Source organism: Lycorma delicatula, chromosome 3 (assembly GCF_047948215.1).
Source record: "Lycorma delicatula isolate Av1 chromosome 3, ASM4794821v1, whole genome shotgun sequence".
Lineage (NCBI taxonomy): Eukaryota > Metazoa > Arthropoda > Insecta > Hemiptera > Fulgoridae > Lycorma > Lycorma delicatula.
The window spans coordinates 138,547,986-138,573,270 of record NC_134457.1 but is presented as its reverse complement, the minus strand read 5'-3'; the positions used below and the strand labels follow the sequence as shown (position 1 = coordinate 138,573,270).

At 29.2% G+C, this 25,285-nt stretch overlaps 1 protein-coding gene across 3 annotated transcripts in view; it reads right to left on the bottom strand.

The window, feature by feature from the left end:
* The window catches only part of LOC142322041 (RYamide receptor-like), a 591,685-nt gene that overhangs the window by 209,788 nt on the left and 356,612 nt on the right, over nt 1–25,285 (bottom strand). For all 3 annotated transcript variants that reach the window (XM_075360648.1, XM_075360649.1, XM_075360647.1), the window contains one exon: nt 14,641–14,848. In XM_075360648.1, coding sequence (XP_075216763.1) covers nt 14,641–14,848 — 208 coding nt within the window. The remainder of the gene's footprint in view (nt 1–14,640; nt 14,849–25,285) is intronic.

The following is a 25,285-nucleotide window of genomic DNA, read 5'->3' as shown; positions in this document are numbered from 1 at the left end:
AATTGTCGTTGCCTAGATTAAATAGTCGACTTTTTATCCCTAACTTCTTCTGAATTTGTACTTTCCTTGAAGTTTAGCATCTTCTGCACTGTTTTCTTTCCAAAATCTCCTTATAAACTCTCTAATCTCTATAACTAAATGGATGGTCTGAGTGAAAAATACAAAAACAACAGGATTTTTCGATCCTTTCTAGGACAGTCCGCGTCCTGTGTTCTTCTGCATAATTAACTCACCGGAAGTGCCGCATGCACTGACTCTTCGTATGTCCGTATTGTTGACATCTCATGCATTGGACTAGACCTGAAGCTATTCTGGGTGTCTCAAACGTGACGCTTCATCTAGCTATTATTATTATTATAATAACCGTATTATGTTTTGTAATATTTACACTTTTGGGTATCACACGTAATTGCTTAGGACTGAAAATTTTAACATAGTAGTCGCTTTTGGACACGACCGACTCTATTAGTTTCTAGAAAAGCAACACACTCGTGATCCCATAGAGGACAGTCGAAGGTGGTTTGACCGCCGCTTTCCCCTACGTCCCTATGTTTCAGTATTGCTTTCCGCCATCGGTAAGTCCTCATACCTGTTCGACAAAGTTATGTATTTTGTGTTGTCACTGGTAGTCTGCGTCGTCCTCGCTTACGCAGTACCGGTACCGTTTGCAATGATATAAGTGTCAATAATTATAGTGCTAGAAGTGTTGAAATGCAGACAGATAGTGTTTCAGGTCCGTCACAATATTGTCTTGAATGAGCTTACGCCGCGATAAATTCCTAGGATCTCGATCTGAAGATGACTAAGATCCACGGTTTCTAGGAAAGTTAGTTTCACCAGTCGTAATAACAATTGTGTCAAATCGATCAGTTGAGTCGATGTTTATGTTTTACTAGGTTAAGGGTGTAATCTACAAACAAAATAAAAATAGAATCCTAACAACTAACGGTTGTTAGTTGTTAACCTTTTATTTATATTAAACATAAATAAACTTTGTTAAATTTCCAGTAATGTTACAAAATTTTAACAGTAGATTCTTCACAGTCATTAGATTCTAATGACAAAAATAATAATACAGTTTAATTTTGATCAAACTGATTAAATAAAGTAAATAAGAAATAAATAAATATTAAAATTCCAGATATTATTGAAAATGTCAAACAAGTTTCACCGTTTCCCAAATTGTTTATTTAATCGTATATTTCAACATATTTTTAATTTACTAATCACCGTATTACTCAGTCACGTGACATTCAATTTTCACAGTAATTGAGAAAACGTACATACATAAATTACAAATTTTTATTGCAAATTCATTGGAAATGCACAAATTTTTCTGTATGTGAATAATTTCTTTAAAAAATACCATATCGGTATTTTTTTTACAAATAGTCTAAGATTTATTTCTTTACAGCGAGAGAAACCTTTTTAAGAAGAATATTATTTGTTTTGTATAAATTAATAGTCATGAATATAATATTATATTGTACTTTACTATTATTTTGTAAAGAAATAATTTAGTTTTTGAAAAGGAATTCTACGTGGAAGACTTAAACTGAACTAAAGAAAAAGTAATTTAATTCTCAAGAAATTACATTTTTATTCTTTCTTTTATTTCATTAAAGAATAATTGATTGAAAAATAAAAATATAATTTGTAGCTAATTTAGAATAATTTTTTCTTGATAAATAATTATTGTTCCTTTTAAAATTTATTTTAAAACATATATTTCAGTCTGAAAAAAAGAGTTGAATGAATACAGTTAAATTCTTTGAAGTAAAAATAATAATTTTACCAGAGATACGATCAGTTTTTATTTTTTCATTAAAACAAATTATTGAGTAAAATATTTATTTTTAATAAAATAACCAGAAAACTATAATTCAGTTACTAAAAAAAAAAAAAAAAAATAATAATAAGTTCTGTGAAATCGTACATAATTAATGTAAATCTTTTGAAGTTATTGCAAATTTAGACTTTTATTTACAAAATACAGTAAAGTTCATGCTGTAAAACTTTTCTTGTTTTGTAGCTCGTTTTATTTTTAGGACATTTTTATAGCTCGTTTTATAAAACGATTTTTGGTGTAATTTTACTATGCTTAAATAGGCTAATTCTTTTTGTAAACAAGTTTTTAAAACAATATGATAAGGGATTCGTCGCCCCACCACAAAAAAAAACCGATTACTCTATAAGTTGATAAAGTAAATCATAAAATAAAGAAAATAATAAAGTAATAAAACATAAAAAGCAGATTAATGATGAAATCCTGAAAGGGTGTTTGTATATAAAAATTCTTGGAGCAATAACATATTTTAACATTTTTTTAAAAATGTGAAAAGTGAAAAATACTGCGTAAATCCAGGGTATTTCAGTAGAATATTTCTTTTTCTAAAAAAATCTAAGTAATATAAAAACTTTTTTTAAACTGTTCTTAAGATTACTGTAAAGTATAGAAAACTGAAGTTCTATAAATTTTAGAACAAAACCGTTTATGAATTAAAAAATCCTATGAAAAATACAAATAATCTTTTGCAATAATATGAAAACATTTATTTTAACCATAAGGAAATAATATTTGAACAGCTTTAAAAAAATCTTAGTCAAATTCCCAGCCTGTAAATAGAAAAACAGCAACAATTTTACTTCCTTGTACGAAATAAAAAAAGTGTTATGATCGCGAAAAATTTCGGTTTTCAGATTTCAGCGGACGTATCCTTTTTGACCCTCCCTGAATTCATTTTGACTAGTTTCGGCGTGATGTCTGTACGTAAGTGTGTGCGAATGTATCTCGCAAAACTCAAAAACGATTAGCCGTAGGATGTGGAAATTTTGAATTTAGGACTATGCAATAGCTAGTTGTACACCTCCCCTTTTGATTGTAATCAACTGGACCAAAATCAAAGTGTCCAAAAAAACAAAATCCAAAAAAAATTGATTTTGGACTTTTTCTTAACTGCAGTAATAAGCCTATACTGAGAGCTATTCAACGATGCATAATAAGTGGTACTTATTTTCATTGGTTCCAGAGTTATCGCCAAATAAAATTTTAATAAATGAAATATTTGGAAACTCTGGATAACTCTCTTCTTGGAAACTCTCTCCTCTTGGAAACTCTCCATAAGGGGAAGACACATCGGTTCGAATCTGACTTCATATACACATATTTTTTTTTAATTTAAATATATTGATTGTAAAAAAAAACTTTACGATAAATAATAATTCAATAATAACAATAAAAAAATGAAAAAATACCAGAATTTATTAATGAAATAAAATTTCATGTACTTTAAAAAACGTGTATATGTAATTTAATAGGCGTATAAGGGAGTCATGTGGTGTTCACATCAGATTTGGCGAAACATCTGATTATTTAATATTAATTTAAAATTATAATTTAGAATCGTATTGTTTTTATTTATGCATTTGTTTCAGTGTACTTGATAATAAATATCGGTATACAATTTAGTAACCTTCTCCTCTTTCATTTTTGTTTTCATTTTGTTGATGGTTAAATCATAATTTGAAAAAAACATAATATTATATACATATAAGACTTACATTTATTTACAGAGTAATAAAGGGATTTTTACTCTAACTTAATATTTCAGGTAAGAATGTTAAATAAAAACTAATATTTTAGCAATTGTGCTAAAACATAAAATAAGCTAGCAGATCCTTCATCTATAAATTTCATTTTTTTTCTCTTTTTTTAACTAATATTTCAATTTGTTTTTAGCTCTTTAAACTTTATTCAAGTTGTATGCAAGATACCTTTTTTCTGCCTGTTTTCTTAAGGTTCGATCTGCTAATCCAGTATGCCATTGGTTGAGTAGAAGGAAAATTTAAGCATTCCCGGATGCCAATTTTTTTCGCATATCATCTATTATAATTTTTTTAAAAAAGTAATATGTAAATTTTACTTTTTATTATATTTTAAATATTATGTCATTGTCGAATCTATAAAATTACATAAAACAGATTATATTTATATGTATTTACATATGTATATGAGGATTATGAACTACTTGTATTATACATATTTACACGTATATTTAACCATGACACTGCATTTAACAGACACTCTTACAAAAGCCTATAATTAATTTCAGATCTATTTAATTATTTTTATTGAAAAATATTATGATTAAATCAGAAAAAAACATTGAGATAATAACAATTAAAACATCACATCTGAAAATGTTCTTTATATAAACATTCCTGACGAGCGTAAAGAGCCTGGGATAAAAGTTATTTTTCGAAAACTGTCTTAAATTCCTTTGCTGAAAGGTTTCGAATGTGTACTGGAAGCTTAGAAATACTTTACTCCATATAAACACACAAATGGTCGAAATCTTTCACACATTACATTTAAGAGTATTCAACTGTTTTCTATCGCAATAGAGATTTATTGATTCCCGTAGACTTTTCCCCACCTCTTTTAGAAACTTTAAGACACAATCATATGTAAAGTTAAATTTGTACATCGAAAAATAATGCCTTAAAATGAACATCGGTTTTGGTTCACAATACAGAATTCTAGTAGGTCTTTTTGAATCCTAAACATAACAGCAACCTTCGCCAAATTGTCCGGTAAAATATAAACTATGTAAGGATTAAATAAACATATTTCAAATATATTTTTTCTTATTACACCTTCGATTTTAGAGAAAATGGGGTTTTATATAATTATATTATCAAGTCAGTAATGGTTTACTTAATAGGTGAATGTAAACGAAAGTTGTATTATTGTTCATCTAATAACAAAATAATCTAACTTTTATAAGTTACATAATTTTTCTTCCCGGGGTGTAACCGCTATATTAAAAAATAATGTATTATTTTTATTTTCATTTATTTTATTAAATATAATTTCATTGTCGAATGTATGAAATTACATAAAATAGTCATATACTATTTACATACTTACTATAACGTATTAAACATATGTGAATTACATCTATACTTAACAACGATGTTTCATTTAACAAAAACAACATAAATAAAGAATTTATAATTTAACAAAAAAAAAATTATATATATTTGTAATAAATAAATAAATCTTACAAAATCAGATTATTCATTTAACTTTGTTTACATTCTTCCCTTTCCCTTATTACCTTGTTTACCCTTTCTTTTTATTACAAAAAAGATAATATAAATATACCCCTCCCTTATTATGGGAAGGGGTATATTTATACCATGTTAACGTTTTCTAAACAAATACATTTAGCGTCCATTAGAAAGAGTAGAAGATAGTATAAATTTCGAAGTAGTATGTAGAGTTTATCAAGGTTTGTGATCTTATGACTTTAGTTTTAGGATTTTACATAAATGAAGTTGTCGTTTAACTGTCTCTTCGTGCTTCATTCAAATTCAAGCCATCATGCGTCCTGAGAATACTTGATGTAATTACGGGTCTCTTGCGTACACTTTTATACTAAACTTGGTTAAATTTTCGTCCTACAGTGTTGCCGATATTACTGGATTTTTAATTTCTTGTCTTCATTATGTATTTGGAGCTGCTGCTGTTTAATGTAGTTTACCAGCGTTATCATGAGTTTGCCTTATATTATTCAGAATAAAGTTTCTGACCCCGGTTTATTAAGTTTTTTATTATCATCTACTGTAAGCTGGGAAAAATTGTTTTTTAATAAGATAATCAATATTTTTGAGTAATTGTAGAAATTATTTTTGTTTTTATTTTTTATGTAGTTTTAGAAACTTAAATCTAATTGTCAGGTAATATTCCAGCTTGTATTATAAATCAATTAAATTAATTTTGCAACCTGATAACTACGATTAAACATTTATACAAAAAAATATATAACCAAAGATACATAAAGATTTCTATAGAGGTCATACTGTGAATCTATATAAAAGGAATTTACTCGTTTTTGTTGCAGAAATACAGATTATAATAAAAATAAAATTCTTGAATCCTGCCCAAACACATGTAGTACTGTTTTTGTTGTATTTATCTATGTTTTTTTTAAAATATTTCTGTATGCTTCCTAATAAAAATAAATATTAAAACCCACAAATAATTAAAATTATGAATTTAATAATAATAATATAATAATAATAATAATTATCTTTCTTCAAACTTTACAGAATTATCTGACGAATTATACAATCAGATTAAACACGCAGAGAACTTTTTTGCCAGATATACTCGTACTCATAGCTTACGACTGAGAAACGTAAGTTGCGACCGTAGCTTACGAGTTTTTAAAGAAGTGGGTGGGAATAAGTAACGTCACAAACTTGCAAATTTGTGCATTTGAAAAAAGTAATTTTAGTGGTAATATAATACTTAAGAATTACATACTTAATAACAAGCTTCAGAACTTTATCTATCATCTAATCATATCCCACTATCACCTTAATAGATCAAATCTAAAGTTGTAACTCGGGACCTAGTCCCACCACAGGTGAACCCTTAACAGTCAACTATGAAAGGTCTTTAAGGTGTTACCACATATATGCCTAGCTTAATATCGGCGGACGGCAACGGTAGCAGCTCAGATGTCAATGGATGTACAGTATACGTAAGCGCTTGCACAAACGTCATTCTCACTACGTAGCTGATCTCGCTGATCTCCTACCATAGCGGTGTTGCGGCCCCACCACTCGGAAATCCAATAAAAGAATGAATTTTCAAATCATCATCGACCGTTGCCTGGAGAAGACCATGAAGAAGATGAAGACGGAAGAAGACAGAAGTTCCCTGGCCGTTTCAATGTGGGACCTCCCAGCGGATGCCAACATTCTCCGCCAGAGCAGCAGGTCTGGCCGGCCCGCTGAGCTCGGACCCTACTTTTCCGCTTCAATCACCCTAGCCGGAGGACTCAGTATCGGGAGCCGGCCCAGCGGGAGCTCGGCCACGCCGGCGAAAGACGATCGACACTGCTGGGCTCTGGGGGCCACCACTGCCACGATGTAATGGGGTCCCAACTGCCGCTGCGGGGAAGCTCTTCGCTAAGCTAACCCAAAAAGGCTCTTTTCAGGATCACCACTCCAGAAACCTCAAATAGCCCTTCTCAGAGCTACCATATGGTTTTAAGGTGCTATTTGCCGTCGAAGCCATTCGGCGACAAAGGAATACTCCACCGGCTGAACAAACCAATACCAGAGTTCAGAGAAGGAAACACTCGGTTACATTGACCTATCCATTAGAAAATAACATACGATCGGAAGCACTGGAATGCTCTAACACCGCACACCCAAAAAAGAACAATACAAAATCCAAAATCAAACCGAAGCAGATCACCTACATTTCCACACACAATGTAAACTCTCTCATGAAGACTAGTAAACTAAAACTAATAACCGACCTTATAGACCAACACAAATTTCTCATCATGGGAATGCAGGAATAAGAAACACCGGCCAGAACTTTTTATGTAAACTTACGCGGCAGGCCATACATATTCTTAGTTTTGATTTGAATTCGGACAATTTTAGATTGACTGGCCTTTATAATAAAATTCATTATTAAAAATTAAATAAATATTTTATTTGTTTAAGATATATTTTTAATAAAATATGTTTTAAATACATATATATTTTACAATATACTTTAATAAAACGGTTTAGAAAATGCACACTACATATTGTTCATACATTTTCATAAATATATGAATTATTAAATTTTATGTCAATTGAAATTTTTGTTTCGCTACAATATCTACAAAAGGAACAGATTTTTGGGTATCAAACTGCATGTTACGATGTATTTTTATTTTTATTTTTTTTTTTACTGTACATATCAGCATTAGTGTTATGATTTCTATAATGGGGTTGCTACAACCTGTAGCGAGTTTTCAAAATTTTCGTCATCGTTGCTGTTTTTTAATAGAGATAATCTTTTTGCAACTTTTTTTAATATTTTTTATTTCTTTCTTGTAGCACTTGTTATTTATATGTATCTTATAGTTAATTCCAGTAAAAAAAATTATATTTCGAGTCGAGAGTGGAAGAAAAAGAGTCCGAGAGTAGAACAGAATAGAGAAATTTAAACCATATTTGACATCTCATGAAACGGATATTCGCACTTAAAATACTACATTTTAAAATATTACTAAAATATTTAAGATAAATATTTCTACATTTATCTTTAAATGGGATAAAAATGAAAATGATGAGCGTTTAATATTCAAAGTATAGCAGAGGCACAACACACCGAAAAAGAGTAATTAAATCATGTTTTTCAAATCAGTCGTTTTTAAATCACCTCGAAATTGTTTCTATAGACTGAATCAGGCTGTCACAGAATATGCAATAATGAGCCTGTTAAAACGGCTGGAATTATTGTTCCTATTTAAATTGTTAAAAAGGTAAAAAAACTTTAGTTTTAAACTTGAGGCACACATAATGCAAAAATGAAAAAAATAAATAAATAAAAATTAGAGATGTTTCTGAATCGATTAAAAATATAATTATAGAAATTGGTTCATCGGTTTCTGTAATAAAAATTCTTTCTCTGTAAAGAAAATTCAAGAACTTCTAGAACATTTAAATATATACAAATCTTCCTTTTCCATTTATTTTTTAATACTAGTGGCTGAAATTAAATAAATTTAAGAATGTTGGAAATTTTAGGAGGTAAGTTGAAATATTATTTTAAATACATTTACTTATTGATATTTATATTACATTTCACAAACTTCTTTTTTACATAAACAGATCTATTAAATAATTTTTTAACAATAACAAACGTAAATTAACAAATTTATTAAATAATAACAGTTAATTAGATTTTTATTAATTATATTTAAAAAGAGTTAAATAATGCACTTAAATATTAAAATTATTTTTCTAAAAATTTCGTAAATAATGGGAAAAATAAATTAAAAAATATTGCACATTACACAAACTGGAATTTAATAATATGAATAGTGCTTTAAGTATTAAGCTACTATACATTCACTGCTTTAAATATTAAAGCACTATCTCTGTTATACTCTTAAAATTAAAAAAAGTGCTATTTTGTCGGCGTAAAAATTCATTTTAAGAAATTGTAATATTTATTAAATTAGTAGCAGAGATTTTATACGTCTTTGTATCTGTTAACAATTGTAATTATAATGTATTGACGTAACACCAAATGAGATCGGAGTCTTAACTTTTATTTCTCACCTCGGAAGTTGCTTATAGCAGCCTATTTAGTAATAAAAACAGAAAATGATAGAGAATCTATACGTAACAATTTTTCTGCACAGTTTACTTTTAAATATAATACAGCTACTACAGTAAAGAGTTATAGTTTTTATTAAACTGAATGAATCTTTATTTACGAACTACTAATGTATTACCGTAAACCGTTCTTAACGATAAACGACAAATTGAAATAACTGCTACAAAATTATTTTATAACAATATGTATGTGATATCAGTTTCCTCTAAAAGTAAGAGCATCTTAAAAAATAAGATATTAGTCATGAAATCTTAAATTATACGAATTTCGAAAAAAGGGTTTTTAAATTACTTCAGAAACCATCTTGGCAGAAATTTATAATATATATTATTTAAGAGTAAGTAAGATATTACGGGTATTAGATGTACACAATACAAGACTATAATTACATTTATATCTTACTTTTCTTGATAGAATATTACAAATGATTACAAAACTCATGCGTTAATATCTTCTAAAAACAAATTATTATTCATAATATCAATGACTTCATAAGATAACGTTCTTGAATCTATTTTGCATTATAAATAGTTGATTTAAAAATAAAAATATTGATTGCTGTTAATTTAAAAAAATACAAAAATTACTGCTGGTAACTAATTAAGAAAGTAAAAGAACACAAATTTTATTTTTATTTTTAAGGATTTAAGCATTTTTCATATAAATCCAGCACGTTTATATTTGTTTTGCACGTTTACAAATCCACGTTTATATTTGTTTTTCTATTTGTAGTCTTCCTGACAGCACTTTTTCATTCTAGTAGGTACACTTGCTATAATCAAGTGAATGATAAATATTAACTTTAAAACCTATTGACTCCCAAAATAGAAGTTTTTTGTTATAAAATTATACGTAGATACATGTAGACTTCAGACGTTTAAAAATTAATATGTATAAAATCTCAAATTCAATTTTTATGGTTTTTAAACCAAAATATTTACTTATTTATATACCATTTACAAAAGTACAGTAGTCGATGGCCTTAAAAATGTAACATTTTATTAAAAAAATTCTAACTATCCAAAATAATTTCAGAACAAACGTAATCCAGAAACTTTTCGACAAGGTTTCAAAGTAAATAGTTTTAAACATAAAATTCTTTTAATTCTATTTTTTTTTTTTTTTAATTAAAAGTATAATTTTATAATTTAATAAGATTAAAATAATACAGTATCATAAGTATTACTATATTAGTTTTATTGAATTCCTAATTATATTTGGACAGTTCTATCAGGTTATTATCTAAAATCCATTAACGAGCGTTTTGTTGGTGGTTAGTGAATTGTTAATAATAAACTTTTCAATTTGTTGATTACATAATACATCGAACAAATGTAAATACTGCTGAATAAATATCCTGTATTTAACGATTAACGCTTTAAAAACTGCTAGGATTTCTCCTTAAAATATATTTACATTTTAAATTTAGTCCTATTATAAAACCTTAAATACAAATTTACATGTTAATTTTAATGAGAAGAATTGAGTATTTTTATAAATGAAGTAACAATGAATAATGATGATGACGACTGAGGTAATATTGGTAACTAATGTTGTATATACTTTTATTTTTATTGTTGTTATTGTTATTATTATTAATTTAATTGATCTAAATATTGACATAATTGAAAAAAAATTATTTCTTAATTTAAACTACAGTTTTTAACAACAGTTTGTACAACGGTACTATAAAAATTAAAAAACATATTCTGATTAGTGCATAATGATAATATGCGAGTTATGTTAGGAAAGAGTGGGTATGTTACTTTATGGTTAACCAGAAGATGTCGATGCATTAACCACGGAAGAAGAATTCTTGAGGGACCTTCGTTGTGTTACCAGGGACTCCGTGCCACTGGATGTGCTATCGATGAGGTCAGCCTACGGGGCTACTCAGGTGGTCTCGCTGGCTCTGCCACCCATCCTGGTGGATAAACTGTTAAATGACGGCCGGGTGCGGATCGGATGGGTGGCCTGTCGAGTAGTGCGACGGTCGCTGGAAGAACGGCGCTTCCGCTGTTGGAGTACGGGTCATCGAGCCAAGTTCTGCGGTGGCCCAGATAGGACCGGCCAATGTTTTGCCTGCGGTGTGGTCGTCCATGTCAAGAAGAATTGTTAGAAGGAGGCCCGCTATACCTCCTGCAATACGATCGGCCACATTATGGGAGGCCGGGGCTGCAGGGCTTCGCCTGGGACATGAGGAGTGGACGCTGGTGTGTGTGTGTGTGTGTGGCCCCTACTACGGTGGCCCCGACACGGGACAGGCTCGTCCAGGAGCGTTCAATCATCGTTGATGATTCAACGGGGACTCCTTACGGCGCCACTAGGGGTAAAGTAAGATCGAAGTCCCGGTGGGGGATCCCTTCGGGGGTTACCCATTTGAGGCGAGGCAACGTACGACCGGAGTCCCGGTGGGGATCCCTTCGAGTGCTTTCATTAGAGATATGGCACGAGAAGACGAGGCCTACAGGGAAGGCAAAGCTGAGTTAATAAATCACCAATGGAAATGTCTACCGAGGCATTTACATCATTTGCATCCTAACGAAGCCAGGCTAATTACTATGAGATGTAAAAAGTCAGGGCGGTAGACGACTCCCGCTAAAGCCCAACAGGGCTAGGAACGAGGGGGGTGACGACCGGAACATCACTAGGCGGGTGTCTTCCCCTATGGGGTTGGGATGCCTGGGTAAGGACCTTAGGAACGGCATAGCCGGGATCAGGGTTACTGCCCAGGTGGTCTGAGGCAATGGCATCCCCCGGAGCTGTGTTTAGGTCCGGCTTCTAAACAGAAGGACAAAAAAGGAGCTACTTCTACATTTTCTTGAATAGATCAAAGAAAACTGAAGTAATACCTTGATCAGATCATTGTCGCAAAAATATATAATAAATAATTAAAATAGAAGAGGTTTAGGTTTGTACGAGTTGTTTTTAATTAATACTAAGTGATAAAAACAAATCAAATATGTTGAATACCAAATAAGTAAAATAGAAATGAAAAATAATAATTTACAATGCATGATTATAATTAATATAAATTCTAATCACGACCACGCTTGTGTATAAATTTAAAGAAGATGATGAAAATCCGGATTATTTTTCAGGAGTAAGTGACAATGTTTATTTAGCTAATGTATAACTTTTGTAAATGTAAGTGATCTATTGTTTTTATTTTGATAACTCATTCTGACTTTCTGAACTTAACTAAAAGAGATGATATTATGTTTCGGAAGAGAATATTACGTATAAAATTAATATATTTTATATGGAACTAATTTAAATTATTGAAGTGACTGTATAATGAAGGAGAGTAAAACATTATTAATAAGTACATAAATAAAACCAAACAAATGCCCCCGACAAACCCATTCAAAATGTATTAGGAAATCCATTAATATATATAAAGTAAATGAGTATTGATAAATTATTTTTAGGTCTTATGATTCATAAGACTTGTACAGCGATTATTCATAAGTCGAGAGTTACAGCGTTCAAGTCCTAGTAAAGCCAGTTATTTTTACACGGATTTGAATACTAGATCGTGGATACCGGTGTTCTTTGGTGGTTGGGTTTCAATTAACCACACATCTCAGGAATGGTCGAACTGAGATTGTACAAGACTACTCTTCATTTACACTCATACATATCATCCTCATTCATCCTCTGAAGAATTATCTAAACGGTAGTTACCGGAGGCTAAACAGGAAAAACAAAGAAAGAAAAGGTCTTATGATTCATAGGGAATTGTAGCCGATCACTTAGACACATTCCATCATGATATATGCATGTATCAAAATAAATAAGTAATATAGATTTTAAAAAAATAAAGATTATTCAACAGCTTTGAATAGCTGTTGAATAAAGTCGTTGACAAGCATACTTGTCAGCAGTTTTCTTCTTTCTTAATTTTGTTTCTATTTTCACTTATTAAACAATACATTTCAATAAAAATCTTTATAAAGTTCAGATAAAGTCCATATGATTAAATTCAATTTTTAATTAAATGTATTTCTTATAATATCTCTTAAGATTTTTAACGCAGTTTTACTAGGTTATTTACGTAATATAAAAATTTATTGTACAAAGATGATATTTAAACATTTATTATTTTAACACAAAATGTAGAATAATACTTAACTAATTATTCCAAAAAACCGCAAATTAAATAATATTTAATGAGTTTAAAATGTATAATAAAATTAAGAGTGATTGTAAATTAAATAAATTTGCTTGGTGTTCCTTAAATTTTTTAATCAATAATCGTTTTACTTTTAAAATTTAAGTAAATTTTAATGTGAAACAAGGTTAAGCTAAAATATTTACGAAAAGTTAGAATAAGTTGTATATTTGATTTTGTAAAATGCTAGACTGACAACCGATAAAATTAGTGCTTTATTATGATACTGAAATCAAAGAAAGACAAAATGTACCGAGTTTATTTGATAAAGAAAAGTTTTTATTAAGAAGCTTAATTAAAAAAGTAAGTCAAAGCTCAATTTTAGATAGAAGTCAGACGTGTTATCCATATAAAAACAATACGGAAGACCAAGGCAGATAAACTGGAAGTGCAATTTCCTGTAGAAAACACGTCTCAGGTGGAATTAAAATATCTTATTTCAGGACTAACTGTGCCATTTGACTTTATAAGGGATAAATTATATTTCCTGAATTTATTTTTACATATAGTAAGAAAATCTACTGAATAAATTATTATTCATTTTATAAATGAAATGGGAGTACATATTTTAGTAAAAAAAAAGGCTATTTGTGATGGTTGACTATGTTAATGTTTCCAGGTAATTTATAAAAGTCACTTCAGTAACTGAAATACATTTCTGTAGGATATACGTGTACAAACGCGCTCGCAGATATATCCCCCGGGGAGATATAAAGGTGGTATATGTATTATTCCCTTTACACACACGCGCACACGCACACACGCGCACGCACACGCACTTTATATATATATATATATAAACGAGATTTTAGATAAAAATCTCCTAAATTTTTTAATTAAAGAAATATAAATATGTAACAATCATATGTAAATAAATTGTGTTATTTTCTATCAAATGACAATAAAGTTAATTAGAACAGTAGTAATTATAATCATAAATAATTCAGTATTAAGTAAACTTCCTTTAATTACATAAATAAATAATAAAAAACAAAATAATAACAAGTACTAAAGAAATGTCTTATCCATACATTCATTACGGCTTAAATTCAAATTTTGCTTTTATCTTTTATCTTACCGTTATGTTGACGATGAAGTAAAATATATTGAAATAATATTTTTTTATTTGTTACAAAGAATATGAATCTAAAAACTAGAAATATAAAAAAGATTTTTGAAATTAATATTAAAATTTTGGTAAAGTAAACTAAATTATAATGAAACAATTATTATTAATACTACTTCAAATTAATTACTTTGTTCTTACCTTCCTCTTGGAGCGAGCCATGCGTACATCACGCGTATTTTCTGCCTCCCCAGGCGGATGTTTACCCCAAACAACAATAGCGATGCTTGTGTACGTGAATATGAGCACAGTTAATGGTATCAGGTATTGTAGCAACAGTAACGTCAATGAATACAAATTTTCGTGTGCAGCATCACTCCATTCACTCCATAATTCCTTACATAAGTATCTGCGGATAAATAAAACGATAAATTAAGTTTAAATCAAAATGAAAAATAACACTAAGTTATTTGTTGTTATTTAACAAATTAAAAACAAACAAAACAAAATAAAATGGAGGTGAAGAAAAACTAGAAAAAAATATTATAATATTTTTATTATACATGGCCCGTTGCTATGATTATATAATTAATAATTAAAAAACTTACTTACCAACAATTTTGTTTTACCTTCAAGCGCTTTCGGAATAGAATTCCATCATCAGGAACTTAAAAATGTATATTATATTCTTAATAAAACTAAAACTTCGTTTCGTATGTAAAGCTGTTTATGTAAAGTACGTAAAATATAACAGTGGTTGTCATGTATTTAAAATTGTATCGACTTAACGTCCTGTCATTAAGAATGTCTTGGTCATTATGGTAAAGTATAATGGGAACGGTACGGTCAACATACTCTAGTGAATTTTTTGTTTTTCTAAAAAATTGATGAATTAAATAATATTCATTCAAAATTTTTCGTTCTCAGGATTAAAGTTCATTGACCAATAATTTAAATGATATTTGAAATCATATGATAGGTACTTAATATTATATTGTCATGGTGCTTAATTCAGCATTTTCATTGATATGATGGGAAAGTAAACAGCCGATCTATTCTTACGAAAATGATATGAAAGATTTTATTACTTTTCCTCGAGAAGTGGATTTCTCTGTAGCCAATAAAATATTCCATAATCAAAAAAAAGTATTAACCATAACTCAAAAATACAATATGACTATACAGTTTCACAACCAATACAATTAACGTAATTGAAGGAAAAACATTTAAGAAATCTTATCTCTGGGAGAAAAGTCTAAAGGAAGTAAGAGAAAAATGATTAATTTTTTTTAAGTGTTTCAAAATACGAAACAGCAAATTAAAATACATTTTCCATGGGACTGTTTTATTGTCATCCCGGACCGTGCGAGCGGACATATACTTTATTAAATTTTGTTGAAAAATATTATTAAAATTTGATTGCTAATAAGTTAGTTAATAGAATTTAAATGAAAGAATAAAAAAAAAAAATAAATAAATGTTATTTTTGGAATAAAAAACGACACGAATTAGTTAAAAAAAAAGTGTGGAAATTTTTGTGAAAACGAAAATAAATTATGTGAACTAAATTTAAAAAAAAAACATGTTTATCTTATATACAATAATTATAAACTCCATAACTAAACTTCTTAACTGATATTCATTTGATATTAGTTAAGAAAGTTTTACTTACGACTACTTATTTATGATAATTTTATTTATGTAATCCCTAAGTGCAATATTTAACTCTACAGCTTCCAGTTCGGAAACATAATAACCAACGAAGCTTCTCTAAAATATTTTCTGCTACATATTAGCAACTACATATTATTATCTGTTATTAGAAGCTACATATTATTTTCTGTCAATTTTCTTTTCTTAAAACACTGTACTAACATACCGGTTTGGCCAGTGAAATTACACTACCGTACACTACACAAGTTGTATTAGAGTAACATAACTCTTTGTTGAATGGAAAGTTTAACAAGGTTTCCTATGAAAATATCAAGATTGTTAACAAAGTTTTATTTTATTAAAAGATTTCAATCAATCTTTTGTGTGACAAAAGAATAATAATAATAATAATAATAATAATAATAATAATAATAATAATAATAATAATATAATAATAATAATAATAATAATAATAACTTTATTAATTTTTTTTAGAGGACTTCCTTTCGCCCCTTATAGCTATTCCAACCAACTTCAAATTAAAAAATCTAAACAGGTGTTAGGTAGCGGAGAAGTCCTATCTAATGGAAGAGAAGAAATGCAGGAGAATAGTACATGAAAATCAATATTATGTTGCCCAGAATTATAAGGACACATTTAAAAATATGGTTCCTAGCAATACTAGCAACTCTACTCTAGCTTAAAATTTAAAACAACATACATACGAATGTATGTAGTCAATACTTAGCGGTTCATACAAAAAGTACCTTGTTAAATAAATTAAATCTATATAAAGCTTTTCTATGTTTATCTTAAATCTAATGCCAAGTGCGAAACGATAACTTCAAATAATACAATATAAAATACGTCTTATATATATATATATATATATATATATATATATAAGACAGTATATATATATATATATATACTCGTACATATATATATATATATATATGTACGAGTATACATAAATACCATATGTCCGGAAAGGCGATCACACACTTTTAATGCAATTCAAATGAATCAAATGTTAAAGTCTCTAACCGTTTTCTTAATAAAATAAAGATTCTCTTTGAACACATCTATTCCACTTTTATTAATTTAATTAAGGCTATTTACAACTCTACTTATTGAAGACAGTACATTAGGTTGACAATATTTGAATAATTTATGCCTTTTATTATTTATAAAAGGAATTCTGATATCTGTACTAAAAATATAAACATCGACAAGTCGATGCGTTGCTTTATAATGAAAATAATCTTCTGTACATTTCTTCTAGTTTCTGATGAAGCAATTTCCAAGAGACTACATTCAACTTCATGAAGTGTTTGGTGTGCATTCATCCTCTATGCGTAACTCTCAAAGGAATTTTCTCTGCACAGCTTCTATCTCCAAACTTAGTAATCTCTCTCTCTCACAATTAGAAATCTCAGAACAGTACTCCAAGACCGATCTGACAAGTATTTTGTAGAGGAAAACGTGATAATGTTAATTTGCTTGAAGTACCTAGACACCCAAAAAAGTTGTCCAATATTCCTTTGTGCTTTTGATGATGATATCAGCATGTTGCTTAAATAATAATAATAATAACTTCATTGCCAGTATCGCTAAGATTGAAATAATTACAAATATTAGATTATTTTACAGTTGTTTTGCGATGGAAAGGAAACCAAAGCAAATATCTATCAAATGTTTATATACATTCCGGTGGGATATGATAAATTATATGGTAAACCGTACTTGATAAAGTCATTTTTATTAAAAACGTACATTATGTGTTGCTTTAATTTATTAGGAGTAAGTGTAAGATATAATTTTAATATTTATTTTATCTAATATATTTAAGAAATATGCTTTACATATTAAATTTGAGTGCCAGTAATAATAATTATATTAATTACTAAAAATTGAAGACGGTATTTTACTAATACGTTAGAATCATAAGGAAATTAATAATTAATCTTCAGTCTTAATGTAGCTTTATTAAATCATCTTTGTTACGTTTATTGGTTTAGAAGTACTGATAAGACTAATTTAACTAACGATAAATGTGTATTTCCTATAATTACATTAAGTTGCAAGGTAATATATTAAACTTTGTTACTTTATACCAAAATTAATATATTCACTAACTTTTAGTGGATTAGTTAACAAAACTCAGTACTTTGCTCTTCCTAGAGAGAAAATGATTAAATATAAATAATTACTGTAGTGTTTATGAAGAAGCAATTGGATTTATATTAAAATTGTTTATCCTTCAAAAAAAATATTATTTGAAGAATTGAGAAATGGACTCATTTTGTTACACTACTGGTTATAATTCAAGTGCTAGTAAATCTACTTGATGTCTCTACACAGTACCAAGAAGAAATCTTTGGGTTTTAAAATGATGAATCCAGTATAACTTTATTCAGTATAAAAGAAGGACGGCTTTGTAATGAGACAACTAAATACTCAAATTTAACCAACCTTGCAAGAAACCTTTGACACTTATTTGTCACTTATCTTTATATTTAGTTGGATGTAACTTTAGTGCTGTAAATCAACTGGTATTGAAGAAAATAAATCGACAGGATATTGCCATACGAGGAGAACGTTTGAAGTAACTAAACTGATGCTCATCATAACATTTCTGTGGCAGGTATGAAGCAAAAGGAGCTCATAACTTTTCGGCTACTTATCTTTACGTGAATTTAAATTGTATTGCGAATTCGTTAGTTTCCTTTATTTTATTGTACAGTAATTGAAATGATCAAAATATAAAGTGCCTTATAAAACATTTTACCACTAATCTTTACACAATCCTACCTAAACTATACATATTAAATTACATATACAAATATTTATTAATATGGCGTGAATGTAGCCTAGCAAATTTGCAAAAAAGTTGCTTGTGGAAGATAAAACCATAAAAGAATTTATGTATTATGCTAGTAATAAATAATAAGATAAGATTATTAATAAAAAAATATATAAAAGATTGTATTAAGAAAAGATGTTAAAATAAACAAGATAAAAAGTAAGTACTAAATAAAAACAAATCCAGTCAACATTTATAAATTATTTTAGCACACATTCAAAGAACAAAAATAAATGATATATCTGTTATGAAAAATGACGAAAGAAGAATCTTATATGTGATGGCAGGACTCGATAGATTATAAGTGGCTACATTTCAGATTTTAGTTATTTATATTTTTTAATTGTAATACACCAAATGTCACTTATATGATTGCGACGAAGAATTTGATGCAAAATTGATGTATTAGTTTCAGATTTATAATTACATAGAAAGTAAGGATTATCAAACATATCTTTTTAATTTCTCCTTCTGGTAAAAATTCTAACCATCAGGAACTAATGTTTGATAATCATATAATTAAATATATTTGTAAATGACTAAATTATATAAATAAAAGCCATCCTTATTAATGAAAACAAAAGTAAGACATTTTCCATTGAGTGAATTGAAAAAATGTAAGTGGTTTCATACAAAAATGTTTCTTAAGAGTAAATAAAAAAATTAGTATTGAATTCAGCAGAATGTATTTAATATACATACTATAAGAAATAATTTTTAGAAATTAATCTTCCTATTATAAAACCGTAAAAAACCGAGATTACTTTAAAATATAAGAATTCAATTGATTTTTACTAATTTTTTTAACTTTACGTTTAAAAGAAAAATTAAAATTAATAGAATTAAATTTTAACTAAGTTTAATGCTGAATTTTTGTTTTTTCGACTTACTGAAATCTATTTTAAAAATCTTTAAATAATTTGAATTAAATATTTGTTTGCACCATTATTCTACATTAAGACTTGGTATTCTGCTGCATATTAAGAACAAATTTCAATTCCTAGATTAATTTTAGCATGGTTTCATTGTATATTCGTAGAAGGAAAAATAGTATTCTCTAATTAAAGAAATAAGTCAATTGTTTTTATAAAAATACAATCTGATTAGATTTGATGAAGAACTGAATAATCAATTTTACTAGCAAAGAATAAAGAAGATTTCAGTCTTTAATTGGTCACTGCTTTTGACTTAAAGGAATAAAATCTATTGCATTCCCTATAGAAAAAATGTCTATATATTGTAAAACTTTTCTAATTTTTATAAAAAATTGTTGGATTTTTTTTTTACGTAGGAATGGTAATGCTGTAATAAGGTAATAGTATAAAACGTCTAAGAAAAATTATTGAAACATTAAGAGTATAATTATTTAAAAAAGCCGGCAATGAATTGCATAACTTTTTTATTCTGTTAATAAAATTTTTATTTTAATTTTAGTTAGTTGTCTGGTGTATTGGGATATCCCACAGTGGGTTTGCATTGGGAGAAGTATAAATTATTTTAGTGACTTTATTGTTTAACGAAATAGATTTTCATCATTAAAAATTTGAATTTACGAATACCTCTTTATCATTTTTGAGGGCACTCATATTCAAGAAGATATAGGGAAATATGAGTGATTCCCCACTCATATTTTTAGGGGTACTTATATTCGAGTAAAATTAATATTTTAAAAATAATCCCTAAGTAGTGATAATAAATTTAAAAAAAGAACTTCATAAAATATTTTTTTCTTTTTTTGTTTAACCTCTGTTAGGAGGTATTATTAGCCATTGTTTAACCTCCGGGATCACCATTTTTTCTTGCTTCAGAGTATGAGATGAATGATTTGTAGCGTGTGTAAAACTGCCATGCTTGATCGGGATTCGAACCCGGAACCTCCGGATGAAAGGCCGAGACGCTACCACTCGCGCCACAGAAGCCGGCCATGGTTTTTTTCTTAGATAGTTAAAAATCTACAATGATACAGCCATTTAAAACAATGTTGTAATTTTCTAAGAACGAAATGAACATTTTTGGTTAAATTTCTTTTTTTTTCAAGAAATAATAAAGAATAAGGCCTACTAAAAAATTAAGATTTTTACATCTGCAAATTAAGATTTACAGGAACTGCAAATATTCAATTTCAGTACTTAATAGACTTAATTTAGTTATTATATAAAATTAAAATTGGAATATTTCCTTCTTACTGGTTGTCCTTTAAATTATATTATGGTATACATAACTAATACACTTATTAATCTAGGCAGGCTTTCGGCGCGGCTTTATTCAGTAGAAGGGACTTAATATGAAAAAGTAACTTCTCACAGTGATGCAGAGATTTATATTTTTATCCTTTTAAAAACTTAGAGTTAATATTCAAAGATTTCGGCAAACTTTAATTCACTATTATGAAATTATTATTTAATAAAGTTTTATTAATAGATTAGAGCCCACTGTGTTCATTATCTTTATGTTAGTAAGAATAATATTGATAAATAAATATTAAAGCTTGTTCAATTTATAAATACTATTAGTTAATTTCTTTAGAGTAACAGTTTGATCAGCACAGGACTGGAAACTTTGTGTGATCTGAGTATGCGGGTATAGTCGGCCACCGTCTTAAAAATAGTAGTTATTAGATGGTTACCCGTAAAGGACAACTAAAAAAGTCGAGTTTTGCGCGATTATTGGCGTTTCCCGAGAAACGCCACAAGGAAATGGTAGTACTTCGTTTCTAATTTTTTATTTTTATTTTATGTTTTTTAGTCAAGTAATCGGAGGCAGACATAGCCAGTCACAATGCAATCACAGTAACAGTGGCAGCAGCTGTGTTGGTTGAGCCACTGTACCGTACACCATTGCACATTTAAAGGTAATTTTTTCGAGAGACATTTAAAAAGACAAAGGAGACTTTTTTTTGTAAAAAGGTTAATTTCAAATATTACAAGTTGTGTCTGAATTCGATTTGACAAACTATGTTTAGCCATAGTAAAGTTGAATATCAGTAAGGAACATAATCCGGTTGTTAACGCAAGCCATTAAAACGGACACTATCTTGAAACGGTGAAAAATTTCGTAACGACAATATTTCTATCTTATTTCCTGGTATAAAATCTATGTTAATGCAAAAATTCAGCTCAAATCGGATGAAAAGGTTTTGCATGAAAGAGTAACAGACTTACAGAAACGACTAGATTTATATTTATATATTGAAAATGATTTTCTTTAAAAATATTGTATTGTTGTAATAATAAAAACTATTAACTTATAATATTATTACCGAAATTAAAACATTACTAAAAAACTTAACTGCAAAAGTAAAATAAAATGTAAAACAGGTTTAAAATTTATTGGTGAAACTGATACATGTAGTTTTACATAATTATTCATCACTTATCATTTTTATTCATATCCTTTTTAACCTACATGAAGAATAATTGTTTTCATGAAATCATCTAGAAATAAAATAAGTAATATAAATTAAATAGATACTAATATCAAATCATTTTATAATGTGAAAATTGAACGATGTAATTTAAGAAATAATGACACTGATTTAGATTTTATAGAATACTACCTGCCACGCTTCGCCGTGGCACATTGTGGTTGCATGGATGAGAAATGAGAAACAAAACAAAGCATACGTTTCATAGAAGTTTAATTTTGCAATACTTGTGGATATACAATATTTTTTTTGTTTTTCCACTGTCTGCGTAGATATAAAGGCTATCTGGTTTGCCGACTCGGGAACACGCAACATACAGTTGCCCATGTGAGAAGCAATCCGCATCTAAATCTAAACCACACAATTCTAAAGATTGACCTTGAGCTTTATTAATTGTGATTGCAAATGCCAATCGAATTGGGAATTGCAATCTTTTAAATTAAATGGTGTATCGGTCGGGATTATGGGTATTCGAGGAATGAGGACATCTTCACTTTGAAACGCCCCGTTAAAATCATTGCTTCCACTACGTTATTCATCAATTTCTTAACTGCAAGTCGCGTGCTGTTGCAGAGTTTTGGCTGATTAATATTCCGCAACAGGGTAATTGTAATTTTTTGATCGAACCGTTGCTAGAATCAATCTAATGAGGAATGTTTTCCCAGTTCCTCCTGGCGCATCCAACAAGAAGGTTATAATGAACTCCGTCATTATGCATTATGCGATCATAAATGCCATTCTGTTCACGCGTTAATTTGGGAATGTTTGATTAGACATATGACTGAAGTTCACCAATGTTGTAACTCTGTTGACGGCGTAAATCCACATCAAATGAAGCAATCGCAGCTCGGGTGGGTGCTGGCATTCCCAATTGAATAAGAACTTTATTTGCAATAGCTAAGCACTTGTCTTCAATATTTATCAATGCTTCGTTGTAAATGCCTTCTGTAAATTCCATGGTCATATTGGTATTTTCTAGGCGTACTCTATGCAAAATATCTTCAGCCATATGCGATCGATATCTTTCCCATAACTCTGTGGGAGATGAAGGGAAGCAAGCGGTCAATATAATTGCGAATAATGCGCGAATTTGGTTTTGATGTGCAGTGTTGCACGCGTCATTAATACATATATCCCACTGTTGGTCGTTTTCTAATAAATTCAGAGCTTGGTGAAAGGCGCAGCTCAATCACGACACGATCACACAATAGTACCTCGATTAAAGTGAATACTTAATTCAGATTGTATAATAATCTGAATCAGATGCAAGTGTATACGTTTTTTTTTTTTTTTTGTTGATAAACAATGTAATTGGGAACAGGTATTGTTTCATATGTGACTGCGGTTGTCAGCTGGTATGGCGAGTGTTCCCATCGCTTCCGGCAGATGGCGCGGTCACTGGTACACAACTGACCGTTAAAAAAACTGTTTTCTCGTGGTCGCGGGTATGTGACTGATGCGAAAAATAGATAAAAACAATCTTTGATGCTGGTTATATATCGTGCTAAAATGTGAGCTCAATCGGTGCAGAACATTTTGAGTTTTTGAAGCGTACACAAACGAGCTTAACATTTTTATATATAAAGATTTGTGGGCTGCGAAAAAAAGCCCTTATGTCGTGCGAAAAAACACATCATTTTAAATGCTTACAAAAGAAGAGTAATGCTTACAAATTACAGAATAATCAAACGGCGTTGATTTCAGATGTTAATAAAGTGCTAACGTAAGTAGAAGTTGTGCTGCTTCAGTTTACAACGTGATTCTCGAGTATGAATCTACTAATGAATTAGGTCTCCAAAGAAAACAAAATCCCGCAGGTCAATTGAGAAAAAGGTGAGATTTTGATAAAAATACGATTCGTAAAAAAATTACACGAATTTGAATTATTTAGAAATAGTTTAGCGGTGTATTATGTCCTTTGGAAGAGAATTCGGTTATTGTCTTCGACAACGCTTTTTATCATTAAACGAAAAGAATTCCAGCCGTGTTATAGAAAAACAATGATATCAAAATGTGCCTTAGTTCAAAAGGAAAATTTTTGAAGAGGTTAAGTTAATGTTCAATCATTGCAAAGGGTTTTGCGTATTAAAAGTAATTATAGTCCGTATAAAATTGGTTTGACACACAACGCCATATTGGTAAGTCGTGTTTTTATTCGGCTCCTAACGAATATGTTTGCCGGCCTCCGTGGCGCGTGTGGTAACGTCTCGGACTTTAATTCGGTGGTTCCGAGTTGGAATCCCGGCATGGCATTTTCATACGCTATAAATCATTCATATCATCACCAACTGCGGTTGTCCTTCTTGGTGGTTTTTCTTTTTGTTTTGATGTTTTTTTTTTTAATAAAATGCAGATGTTTTAGCTGTTAAATATAATTCAAAGAAATTTGGTCGTTGTGTTTGACAACGGCCATCTTCCATTGATCTGATTGGTTTTCCTTTGTTTACATTTCCAAATTAAAAATGTACAAATTAAAAATAGATAGATAGATTTATTAAAATTAAATGAAAACAATCTTTGATGTGGGTTATATATCGTGCTAACATTTGAGCTCAATCGGTGCAGAACATTTTGAGTTTTTGAAGCCGTACACAAACGAACTTAACATTTTTATATAAATAGATTTTCAAGTATAGAACAAATAAATAATTTTTGTAATTAAATAATGACTGAATAGATAGCATTTCGGCATTTGTGCAGTGTTTCCGGGTTCAAATCCCGATTAGGCATGGCTTTATTTTTCATATGCTACCAATTTCTACCGGGCTAATGACCACAGCTGTTGATGCCCGCTCTTTCATAAAAAAAAAGTATTGAATCAAAGATTATTTTTATTACATAAAAAGAACCGTTTTAACGATAATTTCAATAATTATCCTTCATGAAAAGAAATAATTTTTGTT